Genomic DNA, 27270 nt, shown 5'->3' with positions numbered 1-27270 from the left:
AATAGCAATTAAAGTATGATCTTATTTTTGTAAAAAAAATTCTACATAGTTATGGGAAAAAATCTAGAATAATAATATTTATATCCTTTCTTTATAATGGATGACTACAAAGCTCCAGGCATGGAATTAAGTGCCTTTACACATTATTTTAATCCCCACAATAATTCCATTTAATCATTCATCATTAATTGATTCAGCATTCAGTGCATATTTCTTGTCCCAGGCACTGTGCTAAATATTAGATACAACTGTGAACAAGATGGACACAGTATCCAGTGTTTTATATATGATAAAACCTAACCCTACAGATGAAAATTAGAGAGGTTGTCCCACCCATCAGAGGTCCTCCGGGCCAGCTTCTGTTTCAACTAAGTAAACAAAGAGACTCACAAGGCTCCTTAGGCTCCAGGTGCCATCAGTCTATTCAGGTGGATACAGCACAGGAACTACAGTTTCCCAGGGCAGAGTTAGGTCTTCCTTCTGTGTGAGTTCTTGCTGCAGTTCTTGTGCAGTTCATACAGTCCTCCAGTGGCCATTGTCTTTGGTCCCTCAGATGATGCCTCAAGGAGGTGAGATCCACACTAGGTGGGTGCAGGAGCCCCAACCCCCCAAGTAACGGTTCCACACGTATAGTGTTCAGGGTTCTCATAAGAATCACTACCACCATCAGGTATTTTGTTCATTACAGTTTGCTCCAATATGAAGGAAGTTTTCAATCACGAGTCATTTCAATCATAAGCAATGCTACCTAGAAACACACTTAATGTTTTACTCCTATTAGATTATGAGGGAAACAGAACTAGAGAGTGTACCAAAGGATTCTCATATGGAAGGGGATAGGATTTTGTTAAGGAGGTATCCAACAAGCAAGTGGCAGAAAGGATTTGAACTTAAGTCTTTCTGACTCCAAAGTCTAGCTTCTACGCTTTCCTCCCAGAGATACCAAAAATGATCTCTGGGAGGAGAGGTTTCAGACAACTTTTACTTTCTTCTTCATACTTTCTGAATTCTCAGACATTTTTTTGTAATGAGCATGAACTTCTTTTGTAATCAGAAATAAATGTTTTTATTAAAAAGACTAACAACATGAAAACATGCTTTTGCTATAGCATTAAGTGAAAGTAGCCAGAAACAAATGATATATGCACTTGCATTGTGATTAGGATGATGTAAAAAGAGAGATGCATGAGGAAGAAGCTAAGCAAAAATATAAAGCAGTCCTAACAATAGTTGAGTCAGAATGGTTGGCTTGTGAAGGGCTTTATTTATTTATTTACTTATTTATCTGTCTATTTATTTTTCTGTTTTCCAGATTTTCTATGAAATGCTTATGTTATTCTTGGAATAAAATGAAATGCATTTAGTAAAATAGAAAAGGAAATATATTTAGTTTATAAAATGTTTGAAATGTTTGAAATGTAAAAACCAAGCAAACATTATGCAAGGTCATAGACTGACTTCTGTGTTTTGTTTTTTGTATAGGTGAATATATTTAAGTAAAATTTAATTATCTTAGGGGTTCAGACTTCTTAAATTATTTCTAAACACACCCATGGACATAAGATGGGAAGCTGAATTAGAGAGCAGTTCTGTTCCATTCCTGATAGTCACCCATATAACTTGAAGAATTTGCCCAGTGCTCTTGCTTGTGTCCCCTCCCTGACACCACTATTTCAGAGTGTTACTGTAACTTCCCTAGGTCTGGGTTCACGTGGCAGAGTGGGAATACTATCGCTAAGCTCCTTTCACATGTTATTTGTCTATAGTTATTTTAGGATATAACTATGTAAGGCTTACTTTTCTTTCAAAACTCACATTTTGGGCTTTATATGATCCTTCTTTAGCCAGGGACTCATATAACTGGATAGCTGCTGTTATGTTTTGCATGCCAAAATTTCCAAATAGCAAAGCATCAGCCATTTTCTCCATAGCTTTCAAGTTTCCCATGTCAGCTGCTTTGGCAAAGAACATGTAGGCTCTGTTTCAAAAATATGAAGGTAGAGGTTTGATTATCAAAAATGTTTTTCTGCTCCCTCCTTCACACTACTTCTCTCTAACAAGTAGGAGCAAGTTGTCATTGCTACTAATGACAGTTTAGCTGAAGTCCATCACATCTATAGATCAGTAGGGTTTTTTTCAGCCCTGCATTATCTAAGATTATAATTTCAGATATATCTGACAAATAGTGAAGCTGCTGAAAAGGAGAAATATATAGGATACATCATGCTTCAAGCTTATTCACCAAGTGAAAAATTGAGTCACTTGTCCTAAAATAGTGAACTCTCCCATGGCCACCCACATTATATGAGTATTTGTTTTACAAAATGAACTCTGAAATATATAACAATATAATCAAAAATAATCAAAACTGGAATGTCACATCTAGAAAGCTACTATCATGAAAACAACGGTCCCTTTGTATTCTGAAATAATTGTCTAAAACAGAACATATTCCTCAGCATGCAAAGTCAGACTGTGTCGAAAACCAATAACCAAATAAAACCCAAACCCTTAGGGCTCTAAAGTCTTGACTGCCTGGTTCAAAATCTGAGACTTTTTGAGAGCTTCAGGCAAGTTATTTAACTTCTTTGTGCCTCTTTCATCTATGGAGTGGGGATAACAATAGCATTTACTTCATAGGGTTGCTGGGAAGATTCAATGAGATAATCCATGTGAAGTGCTTGGCATAGTACCTGGTACATAGCAAGCACTCAATAAATTTAGCTATTATTATTATTATTAGGACTACTGCATAAATTCTAAAGTTTTATAGCATGGTAATTGTTCTCCTGTAATTAGTGGGTAAACGGTGTGAAAATTTAGTGATTATAAATATAGATGCCATAGGATTGCCTTACATTGCATTTTCTGAGTCCCGCTCAGAAATCACCTGGACCTGATCTGTAAAACAAGTAGTGATGGAGAGTCTTGCAAGGTCGAAACCTGTGTCAGACAGAGAGTACTTTTGGGATTTATTTTTACTTTTTATTACTTCCTTTTTGGTAGCATAACAGAAAGCATTAACCTCTACTGGTGACCTTGACTCAAATACAGGAACAAATACACAAATCTACCATTGCTACTCAGAAGGATCAGGAGACTCAGCTTTATGTACCACCTATCTATGCTGATGCTAAAATAATTTGCTCTTGGTGGCTGGAGCAGAATAGAATGGGCTCGGACTGAATGTTACCACGTAGGCTTTAGGGTCCTGGATGGCAACACAGGGAATAGACTCCAGCGGGACAAAAGAAGCCAGGTGGTCAAGCAAGAAATTAACCATGGTCAGAGCAAGCTAATATTCTAGGGACCAGAAGGCAAGTAAGACAGAAGGTCTAAAGGTCAATGAATGCAAATGTCTGGCATTCAGAGATAGGCTTGACAACCGGACACAGACTCCCTGAAGTCATTCTGCCACATGATTTGCTGCTGCAACCACATAGCCTGCTGGGATTAGAAGGGCACCCACATGGACCAGGGCAGAGAAATCCACGATGGGCTGCAGGAGCCAGCAGTATATCCATTCACTGATCCCAGGGGGCAACAAAAGGTCACAAAACCAATCCGTCTAGGTGTTTTTAATTCTAAGGGAGGGGTGGATACCTCGGTCCCCTGTCAAGAAAGTCCAAGGTGATATAAGGAATACTAGAAGCAGGACCCAGGGCTGAAGGAAGTTGTTGGTAAATTAGGTAGGATTAAGATCTGTGTTATAACCCCCAAGAGGGAAAAAGTAGGAGAAACTGGGCAACATTAGCAGATCCCCAAAAGAAAGTTCAGTTAGATATCTGGATAACTTCTAAAGGACCTGGTACTGGATGCTAAGGTGGGTGCTGGGGAAGGAGGAGACTATTGGCATCTCTAGGACTCATCAGAAACTTGGTGTAGGGCAGCAGCTTATCTCCAAATCTTCTTTGCTGATGGGGAGTAATTCTTAATGACAGCTAACCCTGGTTGTCTCTGAGGCTTCTTGACTCCTGTAGACAAGTCTGTGTCTCCCTGACACATGCTTGCTTAACATCTGTACTTCTAACAGCACTGAATTGTTAAACAATTTATAGCTGAATGAGTGAATGAATGAATGGATGGATGAATGCATGAATTGGGTCAAGATGTCAGTGTGGATGAGCCAAAAGGACTAGTAGCACCTCTGTCTTGTACAAGAAGTGGTGGAGCAAGGAGGACAGAGGATTGAGATGGGATTCTCTCCCATTGAATGGGAGAGAAATGATTCCTCTGTGGTCAGTAGGGTGTTCATTTTTCTTTCCCCTGACCAGAATCTTTGAGATGGCTAGACTGGATGTAACTGGCTTAAGAGAAGAGCAGACCATCCTGATATTTGGAGGAATTTCATTCAGCTTTCCCACAAATTCCTGAAATCTCTTGTTATGAGCAGATTTGGTTTCAGTTCTCTATTAACTCGGAAGGGTCAGGGGACTCAGCTTTATGCACCCTCTCATGTACCTATGTTGCTGCAAAAATAAGCTGCTCTTGGGGCACCTGGCTGACTCAGTTGGTGAAGCATGTGACTCTTGATCTCGGGGTTGTGAGTTCAAGCCCCATGTTGGGTGTAGAGATTACTTAAAAATAAAATCTTTAAAAAAAAAAAAAAAGCTGCTTTTCTGGCACTCTTGGGAAAGGATAGGCTGGGCAAGAATAGCCTGAGATTGAATGACACCTAGGTGTCATGAAGGCTCCTTCACTGCTGGATAATATGCTTTCAGGGCTGGGTTTTCTCCCCATTCTTTAAGCCAAAGAGGAAAGTATCCATCCAGGTTAAGTGGATAGTTACTTGGGAGCTTCCAAGAGTGATTTTGTCCCATTGGACTGAATCTAGGGTTTCCTTGAATTTAACAGGGCATACCCAGTGAGCCCCTCATCTTGCATTCACCTGCTATTGACAGAGCTAATGTGAAACCTCAGGGACCAGCCCCTTTCCAGAATTCCATTGTTCTTTCATCTAGCTGGGCTGGGTTGAGAATTCTCTATTCTTACTCATCCACTCAGTGAGCTTCTGAGTGAGCAGACTTCCCTATCAGGCTGGATTATATTTTGGGGGTCTGATTTAACCCCATCCGCATCATGACAGCCCCCAGAGATGCTCAGCATGAGACCCAGGTTTTGCAGGGGATGGTTTCCTCTGCTCTTATAAGGAGCTTCTAATTTAACTTCCCCTAGAGAGATGACCAACTCCTTTACTTCCTTCTTCTTGTCACTTTGGAAGAATTATAGAATATTTTTGAACTTCCATTTCCTCCTCTGTAATTTGGGGATAACAATTTATGAGTCACAATATCCACTGTGAGCAATGAATGCTATTCCACACAAAAATGCCCAGAAAAATAAGTAACACGAAGAAGGAGCTTAATAAATGGAAGTTCTTCAGAGTTGAATGCCCCTTTATTCTCTGTACTTGTATGCTCTTCTGGGAAGCTTTGAGCTTTAAGAAAGAATTCAGGGAATCTGCCGCTGCCCTGTCTAGGAATGGTTACCACAGCACTGGGATGCTTCCCCCAGAGTTGCTATGCCTAATCTGTGTGCAAACAAAAGATGTCTCCTTGTTGGAGATACAGAGCCTGTTCTTTTTATTATTGCTTCAAGACACACTTGTTTTCTTCTCTTCCATACCTTCTGCTTACCATTTAGAGGACTAGAGATAAAGATAACAAATGCTTATCTTCTGCTTACTATGTGTTGGGCATTGTTCTAAGAGCCTAACTGTACTATCCAGAACACAAGCAGGTTAAGTAACTTGCCCAGGGATAACACAGCCAATGAATGGTAGAATTAGGATTTGACCTCAACGAGGTTTTAATGGAGACTTGAGGGGTGACCTCATGTTGTGTCCCTCTACTGGGGGGACAAGATATTTCTGCCTCCCCTTTAGACAAAGTAGACAAGTGAAAAGAGAAATGATGAACATGGAGTGAGACCATGTGGCCACAGCTTGGTTACCTCCCAGCTGTGTATTTGTGATCACCTCACTTTAACATCCTTGAATCTCTGTTCCCAATTGTTTAAAGGGGGGAAATGAAGCTCTTCTTAACTCATAAGGCTGTTCTGGGGATAAAATGGAATCACATACATGAAAGTGCTTTGAAAACCATAAAGTGCTCTAGAAATGCTGAGTTAGGCAGAATAAAGCATTCTAAAACAACCACTCTAATGCAAATAACATCTTTTATTTCATTTGAAATACCTAATAAACTCAAAACAGAATATTTTTGCCTGAATACTCAGATTAATGCCTTAATTCTGCATTTCACTTAAAGTGCAGGGACCACAATTTCACATACGATTCTGTTTGTTTAGGCTGATAATTTTAGGATTCTTTAAACATCAATTGATCTTCTTAAAAACAAAAGCTTATGGGGAAATAAACTTATTTGTTATCCCAATAAGCTTTTAATGACAAACTAGATTTTGGATTGTTCTTTTTTCTCAGCCAGGAATTTAAGTTGGCTTAGGTAACTGGATAAAGACTTACTCTGCTTTTTGTTTTTGGCTTTTAGACTGCTGGAGAATCTTGATGCCCATCTTAAACAGCTGGTCTCCTTCATCTGTGAAATTTTTCTTTGCTTGCTTTCTTACTATATATGGACAAACAATGAAAAATAACATTATTTTTATGTTTTATATTTTTTAAATAATGTGCTGCCTTATTAGTTTGGGTTTTGCTCATGAAGGGGTTCAGATGAGCCTCCCCAAAATGTGCCACTTTGGCATGTGGATTATTTTGAGCTGAAGCTAATCAAGGCCAAAAAAGACTCAGGAAGAGCTTTTTACTGCCCCCTTAATTGCCTCTAAGAGTTTAGATAGAGAGCCTGGTCCAGGAAGAGAGTTATCACCAGAGATAACTATGAAGAGTATGGGCTAGGTGTGGTAAGGTGAGGGGAGGTTGGCAGGGCATGTTTATTCAACATCCTCTCTGCCCTATTGTCTCTGCATGGTATGACAATCATTTGTTTACCAAACATTTGCTCTTCCCATCTTCCTGTGCATTGTCTTCCTTCTCTTTGAAGCCCCAGACCCTTACCTCCTTCTTAGCTCAGGATGGCTTATAAGCCTCAATTGCCCATGCATATGAAATTAAATTTGTTTTCCTCCTATTGATATGTCTTATGTCAATTTAATTAATAAACCAGCCAAAAGAACCTAGAAGGATAGAAGGAAAATGCTTCCTCCTTTACACTCTCCTTATTTTTTAACTTCTGCCTTTCAAGAAGATCACCTTGCTTTTAGTCAGAAGGTGGAAGTTACCTGCAAAAACTATCGTCTTCCTGTCTTCTGCGAAAGCGTCTGTGGAGGGTGGAGGAGATAGAAAGATGCTTCTGATGGTAGGAGGGAGAGAGATGCTCCCAGTCTGGGAAAGAGATGCAAGTTTCTGCAAATATAAAGCAGGAAGCAAGGCCTCCAGGGAAAGGGGCTGTTTGGTGTACCCTAAAGAAAGGATCTTAGACACCAAGATCTCATCTCTCAGACTCCCTTGTCTGATCATGGCCCATACACCTTAGAACTATAAGATTCCAAGAGAACACGAGGATGTGAGCAATGGGCATCTAGAAAAATAGTGTGCATCTAGGACTGGAGGAGAGAATCTCCCTGAAAATTTTGCTCTGCCCAAGTCTCCTTCCTCCTCCCTGACAGCCTTTCTAAGACCTTGGGGAAAACACACAGAGAGAGTACCAATAACAACTTGCCTTTTGGGGATGGGGACTCAGAATTAATTTGATAGGATTTAAAGAATGTAAAGAAATAGAATTTTACCTGCTACAATAATGATATTTCTCAAACATTTATATAACACATTACAATTTTCAAACCACTGTCATCAGTTTACAGATGTGGAAAGCTATTTGGAGGGACAGTCAGCTTTACAGCCCCCACTCTATCCCCAGGGTGCACGTGCATGCCCCCACCCCAATACTCTTCCACATCACAGCACAATGCCTCTTGAAGTCCATTATGACACTCAGTGAAACCTCTGATTAGGTGAGCCATGCCTGAAACCATTTTAAAAGAGGCATTTTGAGATTTGATGCCTCATTAACAAGACCACAAAAATCTTTAAGTGGTTCCTGTTTTTCTTCTTCCTGACAAACCATCAGAGTTGTTCAATTTCTTTTTTAAATTAAAAAAATGTTTTTAACTTAAAAGTTAATTTGCAATTATTTTGAATGCTTCAAGTTATCCAATCAATTCAGTAACACCAGACACTTAGCATCTAATTTCTGCTTTGAGTTATATGCTATCTATAGTCATGATTAAAGAGGAAAAATAATGGGATTAATCTACTAATTTGTGTTTGGAATAGCAATTGCTCCTATTACCATGCTTTCAAAGAGCAAGAATACATTTTGAAAGGTTACCTGTGCATGCATATACATATGAGAAATGATTTGCCACTACAGATTTCTACCCATGGCTTTTATTTGTAATTGGTAATTCTTTTTTTGGCTTCTCAAATGTATTGAAATACAAGTTTTCTTTACTATAAGAGGGCTCAATGATCAGATAAAGTTACCTTGACAACACTTTAATTTCCTTTTTACGTTTAACAATTTCCAAATTGGGGGAAAGCACAGTCAGGAAATGACTTGAGGAGACTATTCTGAGCCTGATGTAAAGGACCTTCCTGAATCTGGAATCCTCTGAACAGCCAACTAGTGGATGCCTCTTGTTCTGTCCTGATAAGGGCTCAAAGCTGACTTGAGAAGTGGTGGGGATGAGCCTCAGGAGTAAAAGAGGGCAGAGTAGGTACACCAGAGCACTATTTCATACAGCAGCAGATATGGGAAGTGCTTCAACTAGATGAATTTGTATTTCAGTATTTGTCAGAGACATAATTTATAGAGAGTTCTTGACATGTTATTACTTCTGCAGTCTTAATTATTATTTCATGACTATCTTGGATGCTGTTTCAGGCTGAATTGTGTCCCCCCCTAAATTCATATGCTGAAGTCCTATCCCCCAGTATCTCAGAATGTAACTTTATTTGGAGATAAGGTCTTTAGAGAGGTGATTAAGTTAAAATGAGGCCATTAGGGTGGGGTCCTAATCCAACATGACTAGTGTCCTTATAAGAAGACAGAGAGACATCAGGGGCATGCAGGCACTAAGAAAAGGCTATGTAAGGACACACTGAGAAGGTGGCCATCCATAAGCCAAGGACAGAAGCCTCAGAATGAAACCAAATTTGCTGACACTTTGATCATGGACCTCCAGCCTCCATAACTGTGAGAAAATAAATTTCTACTGGTTAAGCCACCTTGCCTGTGGTATTTTATTTTAATATCCTTAGCAAAGTAATACAGATGGCAACTCTGGATCTCATGGAAAACAAGCTGCTCCTTCTCCCTGCAGGAAGGGATGCACCCAACTCAGCTTCCCATGAGATCAGTGGCTACCTTTTTAAAAACAGGAAGGACTGGAGCCCCTGGGTGGCTCAGTTGGTTAAGCGGCTGCCTTCGGCTCAGGTCACAATCCCAAGATCCTGGGATCGAGCCCCACATCGGGCTCCTTGCTTAGCAAGGAGCCTGCTTCTCCCCTGCCTGCCACTCCCCCTGCTTGTGCTTGCTCTCTTCTTCTCTATGTGTCAAATAAATAAAATCTTAAAAAAAAACAAAACAGGAAGGACTATAATTTCTCACGGTCCCCCAATGTCTCCAGGTGCTGGACATCTGACTTTCCTAGGGAACTGGGTACCCAAGTAGCCCACCTCTGACAAGGTCACTTTCTCATGATTATACTCTAGGTAGGCAGTTTAGTAGGTAGACCTTCCGTGTGTCCAGCAATCCCGGGACCCAGCTCACCTCTCTGTGAGATGATGGGAGAACTGGGATTCTGTGCCTTCTCTTGCTGACCCTCCTACTATAAATTTCTCTATCAAGTCTATTCCTTAATCCCTGTCACTTGTTGTGGAATTCATGAAGAATCCTCTTGTTGATAATGAATAGAAGCAAAGCTTTGGAACAAAAAGGGCCCACTTGCTTGCTGCAGATATTAATGAAAAAGAAAAGAGCTGGAAACAACTTATTCTCTGTCATTCATACATTTGCTTGTCCATTTAATTGCTGTGAATTGAATACTTACCATGTGTTAGACACAAGGCTAGATGTTGTGTTTCCAAAGATGATGGAGATGCTGTCTCAGCCTGGCAGTGGAGACAGACATGTTTACCAAAAATTACAATGCCATGTGGTAGGTACTCTGTAATAAGGCACTGTGGGAGTACAGGAGTCTTCTTCTAAGCAATAGAAATGTAATCTGATTGACTTAAGCAAAAGGAACTTACTGGGAGGCTGTTGAAAGCTCATAAAATCAATGGGGTCGGTCAGGAATCAAAGCTCTCTGGAAACTGGGAGGCTGTTGAAAGCTCAAAAAATCAATGGGGTCGGACAGGAATCAAAGCTCTCCGGAAGCAGAGACAGATGCTGCTACAGGGATGGATTGAAATCCAGTCCTTTTAGGATCTTCCCCTCTTTGCTCCAGACTCCATGATGATTCTGATGGGTCTAATTAGGGAAGACAAGGCTTCTCATTACATTCCCATAAGAATGTATTCAGTGGGGAACACTTAATTCCTCAAAAGGAAATTGGGATGGTGAGAAAAGTAAAATGGATGATGGGAAGCCGCCAAACAGCAAATGCCCACTTAAGCACCCTACTCTCGCTAAGGGAAATAAAGAAATCTTCACAGATGAACGGACACTTTAGAGAGTTCTTGAAAGGTAGATAGGAGTTTGTCAGGCCAAGAAGACGAAACTGGCATTCCATTTGGAGGAAACAGTCTACACAAATGAACCATGGGTATGAAACAATAAGAGGGGCTGGCGTGTCCTAAATAAAGAGTGAGGGCTTGAGGGTCATGTTTGGCCATGTGGTCCAGGCTGGCTGTGTGAGTAAGTGATACTGAGGGGAGTGGACAGAGGGGTGAAAAGGGAGTGGGGGAAGGGAATTGAGGTCATTGTGAAGGTGAAGGCAAGTTTGATAGGAGACAGAGAAGGAGAAGTGGCAGGAAGGTGGCTTTGATCAGACAATTATTTTTGAGTTTGAAATTATATTGATGAAATAGCTCTGCATGTGGCTGGTAAATGACTGATGAGAAATAGACACAAAGATTATTGGAATTGAGGAGGTCTAGCAATTAAGACAAAGTCTTCCATATGGATATTTAGCCTCCGCAGGGTACTGGTGGCCTCTAGCCATTAACTGATTGATGTGAGGGTAACAGCCTAACCCCTTGCGTATGGGAAGGGAGAAATCCTCTAGTGCAATTCACTCTTTTTTAAAAAATATTTTATTTATTTATTTCAGAGAGAGAGAGAGCATGAGCGAGAGAGAGCAGGAGCAGGGGAGAGGGGCAGAGGGAGAGGGAGAAGCAGACTCCCTGCTGAACAGGGAGCCCGATGTGGGGCTCAATATCAGGACCCTGAGATCATGACCTGAGCCGAAGGCAGACACTTAACCCACTGAGCCACCCAGGTGCCCGCAATTCACTCTTAAAGCCCTAAACTTCTCCTGAGACCCTATCTTTGCCCAACTCCTTCCCTTGCCCTTCCTGCATTCCTCACTCTCTTCTATGTTTCACCACAAATCATAAACAAATACCACTTAAATCATCTAAAATAACAAAAGGAAAAAGAACAATAGATTCATGATTTTGAATCTCAAATTATAGTTACCTCAAAAATGACATAAAGGATCATTGAGAATTAAAGGAATTAAAAATTAAGCTAGGAGATGAATGTCTTTTAGTCTGACTAAAAATCAGGTGCTTTCAACATTAAAATGATAGAAAGAGATAAAAATGGGAAGTTCTTTCCCTTGCAGAAAATCTTGCCTACACAGACACTGTATCTTTCTTACTTAATTTCAATTGAATTTGATATAAACCAACTTCAGCATTTGATTTTCTGAATAATGCATCAGAAGAGCTCTTCACATTTGCCCTTATTGTGTGCCAGGAAGATACAATAAGAGATAAGGAGGGAGAATCATGATCCATTACTAAAAATAACATTCCATCTAAAAAAGAATGACTCAGCAAAGAGTTTAGTCAGATAAAGATGTGATCAACTCAAATGCACTTGGATAAGAGCATAGAGATTTACAATAATCAAGTTTATTCACAGTGTCCCCAGATCATTGTTGTCAAACATAAATACCTCCATTGGTAGTGCTAGGAAATAGTAGGCAAATTGTGTTATAAGTAGAAAAAAATTATCTCCTCAAATATCTACTAAGCAAAACTTGAAATAACAAGGATTCTGACTTTCAAAGGCTAATTCACTGCCTAAAACTTTTAATTTAGCAGAAAGAAATATGGTTTATAAAACAAGTGAAGCATCAAAACCAATAATTATGGTGTTAAAATAAAAACTAACATGTATAAACCACTAAGGCACCGGGCAGTTTTTTTTTTTTTTTTTACTGATGGTAAGAGCAAGGGGATATTATCATTCTTGTTTTACAGATGAAATGATATAAGCACAAAGAGGTTAAGTAACCTGCCCAAGGTCATATAGTTGGTACCTGGTAGGCAAGGATTCAAATGTAGGCAGTCTTGCTCACACTGCTTCTCAGAGCTACACAAAATGCAGAATTATGTGAGAAACACGAAGTTACTATCAATTACTGAAAAATTTGAAAAAAACAGGTCCAAAATACATTAAAAAATAAATTTATTGTAATTTAAGTATTTTAAACAATGGGTTGTTTATAGTTACATTTCTTTTATCGGACATTATTGAGAAATGTCTTTCATATAAATCATTTTTTCCCACTAGATGAGTCATACCCCTTTTTATTTTGACTGTTTTATGATGGAAATCTGTCTGAAAAGTATACAATATATTCGTCCACCTTCCCCAACAGAAGATAATGAGCATGATTTAACCTGGTCTTGATGATTCAGAGCATCATTATGCACACCTGATCATACCCACTCCAGTTGGTTTGGACATGATTACTTAAGAAGACAGTGCTTGTGGGAGACCTTGGATAATGGGAAGTCCTTCAGTAATGAGTGGGAGCAAAAGGGACAAGAAAAAGATGGTGACATGCTGTATTCAAGACCCTCTGGGGGATGAGGGTGCCTGCAGTCTGGGTAGATAATTAGCTGCACTTGCTAATTTTCATCACCTTTCATTACTGTTTCCCAAACAGTACATGAGATAATTTTAAGTGGTCACACACAAACTTTAAAATTTTGACAGTTAATATACTTAATAATTCATCTATAGATTCTACTTGTCACAAGTGATACTACTTTTCATTTTTTTCTCTAAAAAATTAACCATGAAATATTTCAAACATATAAAGAAATCCAGAAAACACACCTCACCATAACCCTCCTACTTCACACGATTTAACAGATGGTAACATTTTGCCTTGTTTGTTTTAGGTATCTCTCTAAGGAAACAGAATGGTACAGACACACTCAAAGCCTCCTTCCAACATCCTTTCCCCTTGTTCCCTCTTCAGAGGTATCTATTATCCTGAAATTGCTACGTAGCTCTTTTACTACATATATGTATCCAATATTATTTCTATGTTTTATATAAATAGCATCATACTATATATTCTTTTGCAACTTGCTTTTTCACTTTTTGAGATATATCTGGATATAAGTAGGCTTCATTCAATCATTTTATATATTTATAGACCAGTTTATCTATTCATTCATCCATTATTTATCCTACTCATTCCACAGATATTAGCCTTTTCCATTTCAGTGTTACCAAAACCAGTTCTGCAATGAAAATCCCTGCACACATTTTCTAATACAGATGTGTGAGAATTTCTGTAGGATATATTTCTAAAAGTACATGTGCTGAGTGTAGCATATCGAAATCTTAAATCTTAGTAGATATTACTATATATATATTTTTAAAGATTTTATTTATTTATTTGACAGAGAGAGAGAGAGAGAGGGAACACAAGCAGGGGGAGTGGGAGAGGGAGAAGCAGGTTTTCCGCGGAGCAGGGAGCCCGATGCGGGGCTCCATCCCAGGACCCTGGGATCATGACCTGAGCCGAAGGCAGACACTTAATGACTGAGCCACCCAAGCGCCCCAGTATATTTCTTTTTTTTTTTTTTAAAGATTTTTATTTATTTATTTGATAGAGAGAGACATAGTGAGAGAGGGAACACAAGCAGGGGGAGTGGGAGAGGGAGAAGCAGGCTTCCCACCGAGCAGGGACCCTGATGAGGGCCTCCATCCCAGGACTCTGGGATCATGACCTGAGTCAAAGGCAGATGCTTAAGGACTGAGCCACCCAGGCGCCCCTATATTTCTCTTCAAAGAAGTTGTCTCAAACATATACTCCCAACAGTAATGTATAAGATTCTCATTTCCTTAAATTCTGGGTCATTCATGGGGTTATCTAACCTTTAAGTTTTGCCAATCTGTTGTGAAATGATAAATCTTTGTTATCAAACTTGCATTTCTGCAATTACTAGTTAAATATATTTATTGGTCTTTGTTTTTTTCCTCTGCTAAGAATTGTCTATTTGTATCCTTTGTTCAGTTTTCTACTTGATTTTCCTGTTGATTTGTAGGTGTTCTCTATACAACCAAATACTAATTCTTTGTTGACTCTATTTGTTACAATATCTTCTTTTAGTCTGTGGGGCTTTTTTTTTTTCACTTTATAATTAAAAATACCTATTAAAATTTTATGAATTTATGAAAAGTTTATGAATTTTGTCATCATGGTTTTACTTTTGTCTTTTCTAAGAATTCTTTTTTATGCCAATATCATAACATTTTTTTCTAAAATTATTAAAGTCTTGATGTTCACATTTAGATCTTTTATCCACCCAGAAGTTAGTTTTGTGCATGAGCTGAGAATGGGATCTGATCTTAATCTTCTTCCAAATGAGAATCAGTTGCCTGCATACAATCTGTTTGTTCTTTCCCAGTTGATTTGTAATGCCACCCCTGTCATATACCAAATTCCCCTGTATATATGGGACTGATTCTAGACTCTTGTCTTTTTTTAATCCATATGTCAATATCATATTGTTTATACAAATACCATTTTTATAGTAAGAATCTAGTGGGGCAAGTTCCACTTCTCATTCTAAGTCAGAAGTATCTTGGCTATCTTTAGACTTGTTTTCATATATACTTTTTTTTTTTTTTTTCATATATACTTTTAAAATTAGTTTGTCAATGTTTATGAAAATCCCTTTGGGAAATTTTTAACTAATTTGGCAAGAAGTGATATCTTAGAATTTTGAGTCTTCCCATTCATAAACACAATAACTCTTTAGTTATACAGGTGTTTTTTATATTATTTAATAAAGTTTTATGCTTTTCCTCTTCTTAAACATCTTATAGATCTTTTATTAGATTTATTCTTAGGTATCTTTTAATGTTTATTGCTATTTTAAATAATATTTTAGTAATTTCATTTTCAGTTGTTTTTTGGTATCATATACAGAAAGGCTATTGATTTTTATATATTAATTTTTAAATTCAGCAACTTTGCCAAACTCTATTAATTCTCATGGTTTAATAGATTTTCCTGAATTTTTCAACATAGAGACATCGTATCATTCTGGTGAATTATTCCTTTGAACACTATATGATGAAGCTTTCTCCCTATCTGTGCCTTTACCTTGAAGTCTATATATTGTCTGAAATTAATATCAGATTTCTTTTTAGTATTGCCTATGATGTAATTTCCATTCACTAACTTTCATGTTTTAAGTATACCTCTTGCAAACAGCATATATTTATGACATTTTTATTTTAATCTAAGAGTTTCTGTCCTTAAACTCATATTTTCTTTCTGGGCTGCATTCAGGGCAGTATTTTCTGATCTTTCTCTAGTTCATTAATCTTTCCTTCCACAGTGTCTAATCTTCTATTTAAGTCATTAATTTAAGCTCACTTAATTTAAATGAACATTCTTTTCATTTTTCTTAGTTCTATTTGATTCTTTTGCACAGAAGCCTATTCCTTTTTCATGATGCCTTCTCTTTTTTCTTATAGTTTCTTAACCATTTAAAAATATATTTATTCCATAATTTTTTTTACATTGTTGTTCTACTGTATCAAACTTGGGGGTGCTATGCCTTATGTTATGCACATGTGTGTATATGGGTGCAGGTATATGCAAACTGACTCTCACTGGGTAGATTTTTTTTTTTCTGAGTAGATTTTTCTTTTTAACTTGGTGCATTTTATAAAATTTTCTTATAAGTTCACCCCCAACAAGTCTTTTTATGTAGGAATTGTGGGAATGTTTTTCTAAAGTGGTTTTGTGTTGCTTCTGTCATTTTCCAGACTTACCTTACTTTGGAAGGAAATTTTTATATGTTAACATGAACGTATTTACAAAAAAAAAAAAATCAGGTAATCAGGTAGCATAAATTTAAATTCAAATCTGTATAAGGTACAGGGCTGTGATGTAGGGTTTCCCAGGGAGATGTTTTTCCCTGTGAAAAGACTAAATAGAGGAAGAGTTTCCTTGATATTTGCATAAAATGGTAGATGGTTTATGTTTTTCCCCAGTCTCCTTTTCACTGCATGTACAATTCTGTAAAACTCTCAGTTTTATTCATAGCTCTTCATCCCAACTGCTTTGTCAAAAATCCTAATGTCTTTTTGATTTTCCCAGCCTGGGATTTAAAATCCGAGCCTCATGCTTTACCAGCTCTGATCACAGTTTGCCAAAACATCAACTCACATCCTTATTTTTCATCATTTCTAGCACCTGGGGATTTCAGTTTCCTGTGAACCCAGCTCTGCATTAGAGAGAGAGAGAGAGAAAGAGAGAGAGAGGGCTTGGCATATTTTAGGCATTATTTTTAGGTATTTGTAGCAGCAGGATTTTCATATTGGATTAGTCCACCATTTTGCTAGAATGGGAGATCTTTAGTAATTTTCTTTTAAAATCAAACTCATTTGCAAAAAACTTTTATTGATTTAAAGAAAAAATGTCAGTAATAGGAAAGGTATTAAATGGTATGCAGTTGGGGTTCCCTGATAAGCAGACTCTAAGAGTTCAGAATGTTTATTAAGAAGTGCCCCTGGGAAGTACACTGGGGAAAAAGTTGGATTGGGCAGAGGGAGAAGTTGTGATGCCTTGACCCCACTGGGTGCTCTGGAGCTAAAGTGTCTCTTCTAATGCATCCCAAGTTAGCCTGAGATGGTCAGGACTTCATGTTCCTGAATTGATTAGTCACTGGAAGTTGGCTGCCCCAGGGAGGAGGCGTAACTTTGGGCTATGTGGCTCTCTTTGCTCCTGAGACAGTGTCTTCACTGCTGAAGTCTATCTGTGAACTACACTTCCAGTAATTGGACAAGTATCTCATTGAAGGGGGGGAGGGGATATGAATGGCACTTCACAGTGTCCTCCACATATATTCCAAAAGTTAATAAAGTGGAATACATATGATAAACTTAGCCTAGCTGGTCAAAGACCCTAGAAGTGATAAAAAAGAATGGCAAGACTAGCTTAAAGCAAGATTCCAAGACAACCTTCTCCAACCAAGAACATGGTAGTGATCTAGTGATCTGATCTGATCACCAAAATTAATGATAATTAATTCCCCCCCCAAATGCCAGTAAGGACCTGTCAGGAAGGACATAGAAGGTAGTGTTCCAGTTGCCAGCAGGAATATGCTCCATTGTTCCCAGTGCATGATTAATTATTGATTTGTCTTGCTAACAATTTATGAGACTAAATTCTGACTCAGAAAGAATTACTTGTTGAAGTTATAGTGATAAGATACCCTGAGGGAAAATGAACATGCCATTAAAAAAAAAAACTGGAATGGATATGAAAGCATTGTGTTCAACTGTAAAACAATATTCAAATATACTCTAAAAATGTAAGGCTCTCTTATTTTTCCGTAGCACCTCTAGTGTAGTATATTGTAGAGAATGCTGAAATTGGAGTCAGAAGACCTGACTACATCCTAGCTCTACATAAAAGGAATTCAACTCAATTTAATTCAGCAAATATTGATTCATATTAAGTATGTGACAGATAAAATGCCAGGCACAGATCTTGCCTTGAAGTAATGGGAGTACAAATGCTATTGGTTATTATTTGACAAATTCTAGGTAGGTCGCCAAGTGGTAGAGGACTGAAACTGGGTAAACAGTTCCTCTGTTTTCAAGATGTGGAAAAATACATTAATATTCTAGAAACAGTTTGATGTTAATCCCTTTGATTTCTCTAATAGATTATTATACATGGTTTGTGAGCCTTGAGTTAAGGAGACATGGTCACTAAGAATTAGGAAAGGTTTTTGAGAATGTGAGGTTAAATCCCATTTCTCTTATCTGGAGGACTAGTAAGTCTGGGGAACAGCACTTTCATAAAACACCTATACTCCATCTTTTATGATATCCTGTGTGCAAAATGCTGAAACAGGAACGGAATGAGAGTAGAGTTGAACAAGGTTTTTACCCAGCTTGATAACCATGTGTTCATTCCATAGCTTCTAAAGTTCAAACCCTCCCTCTAGAGCAGGTTACTTCTCCATGGCATTCTCTATAATTTCTTAACTCCTGATTCCAGAGGTACTGTTCCTGGACTGTCTCACATGGACCCACAGTGAAACCAGCAGCTCTTCAAGTTGTCCCAAAAGAATCTTCACTCTTGAAAAGCATTAATTAGGAATATAGATTTTTACCAACAATTTCATAGAGCAGATTGCAAAGATGATTAATACCAAGAACAAAAACAACTTTAATGGTCATCTTAGGCATGACTGATTTTAAAATATCAATTGGGTTCCCAACTTTGGAGTTTTACTGGTTTCTTGTTAGCACAATCAATAACCATCTTTCTGGCTCCTTATGTCTGCTCTCTCCATATTTGTTCTCCCATTCTCTTTTCTTTTCACTCTTGCAAAAATAACAAAATTCTTCTCCCTGGATCTGCAGTGCAATTTCTTTCCATATATGAATACTTGGAATCAGCTGACACCAGGTCTCTGTGAGGAGCTGGAGGTGGGGGATCAGGAAGGGATGTTTGCCTACCTTCTATCCACAAATACTTATTAAGGCATCTCCATAACAAGGGCAGTGCATACTGTACAAGGCATTCTGGTAAATAAGGTTTTATTTTCTCAACCTCATCATATGTAGATTTTTACCTGGTTGATCAGTGGGTATATATAATTCTAGAGATTTATGGTAGATTATTGTGGGCTCTAAGCTCTAAACTTGGCCCTATCTTGCTAACTCCTCTAAGAAAAACTTGAGTAAAAGATTGGAAGGCATATCAAAATTTTGAGTGACAGAAAACTAGGAGAGGATAACTGATGAATTAATTGATGTAATCGATAGGTTGGAATAGTCCAAAGTGAACACAATGAAATTTAATAGACATCAGTGTAAAATCTTATACCTAGATTCAAAAATTTAGATGAAAACATACAGATTAGGAGATATTTGGCTATGATGGTCAATTTTATCTGTCTACTTGGCTAGGCTACGCTCCTGTTATTACATCGAACACTAATCTAGTTGTTGCTGTGAGAGTATCTTGTGGATGTGATTAATACCCACAAGCAGGTGACTTTAAGTAAAGGAGATAAGCTGGGTTTGCCTGATTTAATCAGTTAAAAGGTTTTAAGAATGGTACTGGGGTTTCCCTGAAGAAGAAAAAATTCAGCTCCTTCCAGAGAGTTCCAGCCTGCTCTTCTTGACAAACTCCCTTATGGATTCGGACTTGCCTAGCCAGCTCCCACAATCAAATCAGCCAATTCCTTGTAATAAATTCTTTAATATATATCTCCTACTGGTTCTTTTTTTTTAGTTGGACCCTGACTGATACACTGGCTTAGTACTTTTAGGTGAGAAAAAGATTTCAATTTGCTCTAAGCTTGTTAAGAATCATCACTGTGAGTGGGTGCCCCAAACAACAAACAGGATCTTAGAAACAATATGCACAAGCTTCACTATTTGGGGAGGGAGGGCAACAACTCCAGTGGAGGAGTCCATAGAGGGGTTGTTCTGTCCAGCTCCCACTGCCATAATTTAATACAGACTAACACCTAAGATCACTGTTAGGAAGTGGTTCTGGTTTAATGTTAGTAACTCTATAAGAAATAAATGTATTAAATAATGTCATAAGTTGTGTTTTATGGTATTGTGAGCTTAGTCACAGACATCTACCTAGGAGCTGCCATAAATATCTGATGAAAGATATTAGACTAGATAACCTCCAAATTTCCCCAATTAATTATAAGATTCTGTAATTTTACTTTTAATACCTATGCTTCTATTGTATGCTGCTAAAAGTCCTCATACTTGTAGTTCATGCTAATTTCCCTTGTCTAGAAAACTCGGTGTGTTGCATGTCTACTTATTCGTCTTTCTAGATCCACTCCATCCTGCTCTATGCCCTGGGACACTAACCCATATGGACTGCATCAGTGGGCTCCCTTCCCCTCCAGCTTCTGATTAGGTTGAAAGGCACCAGCAGGAAGTATGAAGGGAAGAGAGTGAGGCAGGGATATTTATTCCCTGGCTTCCCAATCTGGTTTGCTGCAGGCTGGCTTTATCCCTTGTCCTGAGGTCATAGTTCTATTAGAGAGCTCTCTCCAACATACCTCTTGGTTTCTTTCTCAGTGTTCTAGTAGCCACTACTGCCTGTGACCCTTCAGGCCCAGGGGTGCTAGCGCCATCGGTGTTACTAGCCTGGAGATTACTTTGCAGTTTCCTTACATCCTGTCTACACTTTTAGAAATAGACCCTTTATTAAACTTGTCTCAAATGACTCAATTTAAATGTGCCATTTGCTTCCTGTCAGAACTCTACCTGATACTTCAAGTTAATACACATATCAACATTTTTATGTCATATCCAGAACTCTTCAACTGAGCAGTGAAGCAGTCTTTTGGAGTAAATGTGGAGGAAAATACTCTTAAGATATTAAGATTAGAAAAATTAAAATCTTTATCAAAGCAAGACTCTCATAAAAAAATTATCAACTAGAATCAATGAGTCCTTCCAGCTCCAAAACTAACCTCTCTCTCCTCTGGAATCCCTTAGTTCTCAATTTCTATCTGTTGCCCTTATTAGCCATGATCACCTTTCTAGATGTACTTCTGTCAGAAAGAAACATTTTCTGATTTATGTAAATCTTCAGAAATGGATATTATGATTGTTATAAGACAGGGCTTCTTAAATGTCCTTGGGACATTTAGATAGCCTGTGATGAATGCATGTACATTCTCTAGAGGTCTGGAAAACAGGAAGGCATGTCTTTGAAGTCTTAGGTATGATATCAAAATATGAATTTTGAAATCTGTTGCATACATTATAGCTGTTAGTTCTAAAATAAAGATGTTTTCAACTATTTGCTATTATTTACTTCCCTTTTAAACCTTCAAGTAAATTTGGTGCTCAGGAAATTGCATCATCTTTATCATATAGTTCCATATTTGCTCAAAGCCATATTGAGAAGCATGAGATTAAAATTTCTCGATATTGTTAGCTTACTTTTGTAAGAGGCATATGGCATAATGGCTAAAAGCTAGAGGACTTTGGCACCAGACCATCTGAGTTCAAATTCTAGTTTTCCTACTAAATAATTTCTGCGATGCTAAGCAAATTATTGCTCTGTGCTGCAGGTTTCACATCTTATCGAGTAGAGATAATATAACCTATCTTAAAATTGGGTAAAACACTTAAAACAATATGGAAAATGCTTAATTAGAGATAGCTTGTTATTTACTATTCTTAGGTGTAATATAACCACTTCCATATAAGTACTTTTTTTTGAAGGGTGGCACTACTTTCCCTTTTATTTTTTATCTTATTTTTTAAATTCTGGTATAATTAACATACAGTTTTATATTAGTTTCAGGTGTACAATATAGTGATTCATTTATTTACTCTTTTAGACAGCAGAAGCTCCTTCAACAATCTCTACCTACCTTACTTGCCAAATTAATCAATACTTTTCATTTCTTCTATCCAACTTACTTACTGATGTCCACAGCACACCGAATGCTTGCAAATTGTGGCATTCTCTTTAGTAAATGCGTACATTTCTGTTCCCCCACCTTGCATGCTTACCAAAGATCAGGAGTGTTTGTTCCCAAACCTATCTGTGCCAGTTTTACTGTTTATAACTATGGAATTTAACTAAAAAACATGTAATTCATCAGTCTTGCACAATTCACAGTGCTGGGTGTTATATACAAGCAATGAATCATGGATCACTACATCAAAAACTAATGATGTAATAAATGGTGACTAACATAACATAATAAAATAAAATTTAAAAAAATTAAAAAAATAAAGACAAGAATAATAGACCAAAAAAAAAAAACAAAAACAAAAAACCCACCATGTAAACTGATTACATATAAGTGCAAAAAGAAAATGTGTTTCTATATAATGTTATTGAAAAACAGTGAGAAAACTTGATAAAGGAGAGCCATTAAAAATTATCCACTTTAATTGTAGGTGAAGCATCTATAAATGACTGAGGAAAAAGTCTGCAAATATCTGGAAGGATTCTGCTCACAGATTGTTCCATAAGTGTCTTTAGTTCCTTGTTTCATTAAAAACTTGAGATGGGAGATCATGGATGATGCATTTGAGTGTGGTTTATACTACAAATGCCAATCAGTAGACCAAAGCTAAATAAAAGGCAAGTCATATTTCTATGTCAAAAAATGGTCAAATGAATGTTTCAATGTATATGATTTAGATTTAAAATAAATTTAAGATATGTACATATTTTTATAATGCCATTAAAAACTGATATCCTTAATTTTTCTCTGTCAAAGAAGTTTCCCTCTTTTAAATAAGATGTTAATAAAATAGCAATTCATACATACCTGTTATAAAAGAGAAAGCTTTCATGAAACAGACTTAAATGCTAGAAATGATTCCTAAATTTTATAACTGAGGGCCAGTTAACTCCTGTACATAGTAGCTATGGAAACATTGTTTATATTTTCTAGACCCTTCTTGCATCCAGAGAAATCTATCAACTAACTGGTTATGTCTTTACTAGGAAGAGATTTAGATTGCTAGACTAGAAAAAAAAAAAGGACACTATATTAATTTTGGTTTTGTTTAAAGTCTGAGTGTTCCTATTAGCAGAATAACTGATAAATGTTTTATCCACATATTTTGGAGATTTTTTTTTTATCCAGGAGTCCTAATTATCAACCTTGCTTATTATCATCAGAACAAATTCTGAATCTAAAAGAAGCTGAAAAATTTAAAGCTTTTGTGTGTATGAATATTTATGACTATATTCTAAGACTTCTCAGAAAGTAGCTCTAAAATTTTATTTTAGATTACATGAAGTCATTTTTAATTTACATGGTAGAGGGAATTCTACTTACAATGATTTTTTAGAGATTTACTTATTTATTTATTTGAGAGAGAGAGGGAAAGAGAGTGTGGAGAGAGGGGCAGAGAAGTCTCAAGTAGACTCCGTGTTGAGCCTGACCTGGGGCTTGATCCCAGGACCCCAAGATCATGATCTGAGCTGAAACCAAGAGTCGGACACTTAACCGACTGAGCCACCCAGGTGCCCCTACTTACAATGATTTTTATTTCTTTTCGAGAGATCTTTATTTTGAATTCCTTTTATTCTTAATTTACGTTGAATCTTCTTTTTTCCTAAGGCATTTTCTCTTTGATAGATCACTTTAATCAGTTTTCTTCGTTCCAATATGTGTGATAAAAATTGTTTGAGTTCATTCACTGATACCTACAAAGAAAAAGATTTTTGCTCATTTTTTCATGGGTAACTTTTATTTTCTTTCTCTCTCTTTTTTTTTAAAGATTTTATTTATTTATTTGACAGAGAGAGAGACAGCAAGAGAGGGAACACAAGCAGGGGGAGTGGGAGAGGGAGAGGCAGGGTTCCCGTGGAGCAGGGGATCCCAGGACCCTAGGACCATGACCTGAACCGAAGGCAGACGCTTAACGACTGAGCCACCCAGGCGCCCCTCATGGGTAACTTTTCAAAATGAAACAAGAACATGAAAATTTTATCTGTTCATGTTAAAAATACTATTTAATGCAATCACTCTAATTGCTGCTTTTTTCAAATCCAAATGATAGATGACTTACTTCACTTTAAGAATTCATATATTTTATGATAAAAACCTTTTAAACCTATTGCATTTTCATCTGAACTGCAGAGCCACACATTAAAAACTAAATGCTATAAATAAAATAAAATAGTAGGAGAATTTAACCAATTTTACCCTTCTACTGGTAAGTTGTCATGGTAATACCAATTGTGTGAGCTAAAAAAAAAAAAAAAAGGAAGATGTTGGTATTCCTTACACATTACAAATTTATAATGGATGGATAGTATAGAAAATGTTGTGACTGTATGGAGAAAAATGTAAAAAAATGTTTCCCAAAGTACTTTCTAGAAGTTATGTAATTAATCTATTTTAACTAAGGAAAGGGATTTGGAAGGATTGTTTTTGAGTAGTAGAAAATAATGAAGATTTTAAGAGAGAAAATTGAAAAGCTTTATGGAGATACATATTCATGATTTACATATATACTTTTTCAGGGAAAATTATATTTAGAGACTGAAAAAATTCCTTTATTTGTCAACCACTACTTCCAAGAAGAGTAAAGGTTTTAATTTGTTTGCTTTTTTATACAGTATCACAATTTAAACTCCCTCTTTTCAAGAGCACTTTCTGGAATGCTTAAAATGCTTTCCTCGGTAGTAGCAAAGGCATCAGAACAGTGGTCCAGAGGTTAGAGCATGCAGGGACATGAAGTCACGTAAGGACTTAAAAAAAAAAAACGGGGGCGCCTGGGTGGCTCAGTCGTTAGGCGTGTGCCTTTGGCTCAGGTCATGATCCCGGGGTCCTAGGATCGAGCCCCGCGTGGGGCTCCCTGCTCAGTGGGGAGCCTGCTTCTCCCTCTCCCACTCCCCCTGCTTGTGTTCCCTCTCTTGCTGTGTCTCTGTCAAATAAATAAATAAAATCTTTAAAAAACAAACAAACACTAAACCCGCTTTATTGAGATATAATTCACATACTATAATTATACATGTATAATTGTACATTTAAAGTGTACAGCTCAATGGTTTTTAGACTATTCACAGAAGTGTGTGACTAGCTCCAGTCAATTTTAGAACATTTTTATCACCTCGAGAAGAAACCATGAGTCCTTTAGTTATTAGCCTCCCTATTCTCCCATTCCCCCTACCCCAGCCTCAACAACCACTAATCTATGCTTTGTCTCAATGGATTCCCCTCTTCTGGATTTTCACATGAATGAAATCATATAGTATATGGTATAGTATATGGGTTTTTGTGACTGACTTCTTTCACTTAGCATAACATATTCCAGGTTGATCCATGTTGTAGTATGGCCAAATAATATTCCTTACATGGATATACTACATTTTGTTCATACATTTGTCTGCTGATGGACATTGGAGCTGTTTCCAACTTTTGGCTATTATGAATAATGGCTGCTATAAACATTCATGTACAAGTTTCTGTGTGGATATGTAAGGACTTTAAATGTGATTCTTCTTATTGAAGTGTGGCCAGATTAAGCAATTAAAAATACAAAATGCCCAGTTAAATTTGAACTTCACACAAGCAATGAATTTTTTTTAAAGTGTAAGAACATGACCAATATTGCATGTTAACAGACAGACCCCGTGTAAAATGGCTCAAAATCAACAGGTGGGTGTTCAAGTCAGTGGCAGCTCTGCTCTGTGCTGTCATTCAGAGACTCAGCAGGCAGACGCTATGCCAAGCTTCAGCATGTGGATTCCAAGGTATCCCTGAGCATTTGCATCTAGCAGACAGAAAGGGAAAGAGCATAGAAGATCATGTGCAGAATGGGGTTTTGTTTTGTTTCATTTGGTTTGCTTCTTTTTCTTTTAATAAGCCAGACCTGGAAGTGGCACAGGGTGGCATACATTTTCCATTGTCTGAAACTGTCACATGGCCTCACCCAAATGCACGGGGAGAATGGAAACCTAATGCAACAGAACAAAACAAAACAAAACCCTGCTGTTCTAAGAACTGGGGAGACAGCCATAAACAAAAAAAAATTCTCTGCACTCAAAAAGCTGATGTTCTGGTGGGGAAGATAATAATCAACTAATCAACTGATAAAAGCAGGGTTTTTGTTTTGTTTTGTTTTTGTTTTTAAGAGTAGAGAGGGAATTGATAAAAGTTGGTCTTATTTGGTACAGGATGGTTAGGGACAAGGTCTCTGATAACATTTGAATAGACCCCTATGTGGGTAAGGAGGGAGTTAGTCCTACAAATACCATAGGAAAGAGACTTCTGGCAGAGGGAACAGTAAAAGCAAAGGCCCTGAGGTAGGAGCACACTGGTGTGAGAGTGAGATGGTGCAGCTGCAGCAGAATGGGGGAGGGGGAGTAGTAAATAAGGCAGAGGCAGCTCTGAGGCCGGCATCAGGATTTTGAACTGTGTTGTGTGTGAAGGAGAGACTCTTGGAGGGTTCTGAGTAGAAGAGTGATATTGACTGACTTAAATTTCAAAAGGATCACCCTGGCTGCTATATGTTGGAGAAAGGGTGGGAAAAGAGAGGTTCCTGAAATAAACTGGGCGAGAGTTGACGGTGGCCATGAAGTAAGAAGATGGTCGGGGGAAGTGGTGATAGTGGTTGGTTTCTGAATGTATTTCAGAGTTATTACTGGCAGGATTTTCTGTTGAAGGATTTATAATGTGTATTTTAGTTTCAAACAGCAAACCCAATGGAAGTATGTTTCTAAACTCTAAGTTTAGAGTATGTGCTTTGGAAGTGTTTTTAAACTCCTAAGGGCCATTAAAGATTAACCATAGCTCTCCATCAGAGTGACATGATGTTCCAATAATGCCTTACCTAGCCCTCCTGCCTCTTTGCTTCCCTGTCTCCTAAAGATTCATGGCTGGATGACTTTTTCTTAAGCATCTGTTTGAACATATCACTGCCCAACTCAGAAACCCTCAGTTCTCAGTGGCAACAGGATAAAATCAAAGTTGGGTGGACAGAATCTAATATTCTTCACAGTCTAGCCTAAAAATGTCATAGTAACCTTACTTCTTACTACTCCCACACCTACACAGACATCCACTACAGTCAAACTCTTCTACCTCCTGTTCCCCAAATAGAAGGGCTTCTTTCCTACTTCCTCGTCCTTGCTTATTCAGTTTTAATTGATCCCTCTTTCCTATTATCCTAAATATCACTCCTGTTCCCAGGCCTACCTCAAATTCCTTCTCCCCAAAGCCCTCCCATTTCACTCTCCCACAGTGATCTCCCTTCCCTC

General features: G+C 37.7%; 1 protein-coding gene across 15 annotated transcripts in view; it reads right to left on the bottom strand.

Annotated features, from left to right (window-relative positions):
• The window catches only part of SEL1L2 (SEL1L2 adaptor subunit of SYVN1 ubiquitin ligase), a 135728-nt gene that overhangs the window by 58189 nt on the left and 50269 nt on the right, over positions 1 to 27270 (bottom strand). For 7 of the 15 annotated variants that reach the window (XM_078056908.1, XM_078056911.1, XM_078056914.1 and 4 more), the window contains exons 3-4: positions 6485 to 6587; positions 1816 to 1978 (exon numbers count right to left, since the gene is read on the bottom strand). The exons of 1 other annotated variant lie outside the window; for it this stretch is intronic. In XM_078056908.1, the coding sequence (XP_077913034.1) occupies positions 1816 to 1978; positions 6485 to 6534 (213 nt within the window). In that variant the 5' untranslated portion in view covers positions 6535 to 6587. Of the gene's footprint in view, positions 1 to 1815; positions 1979 to 6484; positions 6588 to 23540; positions 23710 to 27270 lie in introns of all 15 variants that reach the window. 7 more of the 15 variants (XM_078056909.1, XM_078056918.1, XM_036065794.2 and 4 more) reach the window with 4 other exon arrangements.

This window comes from Halichoerus grypus, chromosome 10 (genome assembly GCF_964656455.1).
Source record: "Halichoerus grypus chromosome 10, mHalGry1.hap1.1, whole genome shotgun sequence".
Taxonomy (NCBI): Eukaryota; Metazoa; Chordata; class Mammalia; order Carnivora; family Phocidae; genus Halichoerus; species Halichoerus grypus.
Note: the sequence above shows the minus strand (reverse complement) of the source record. Positions and strands in the feature narration are given on the sequence as shown.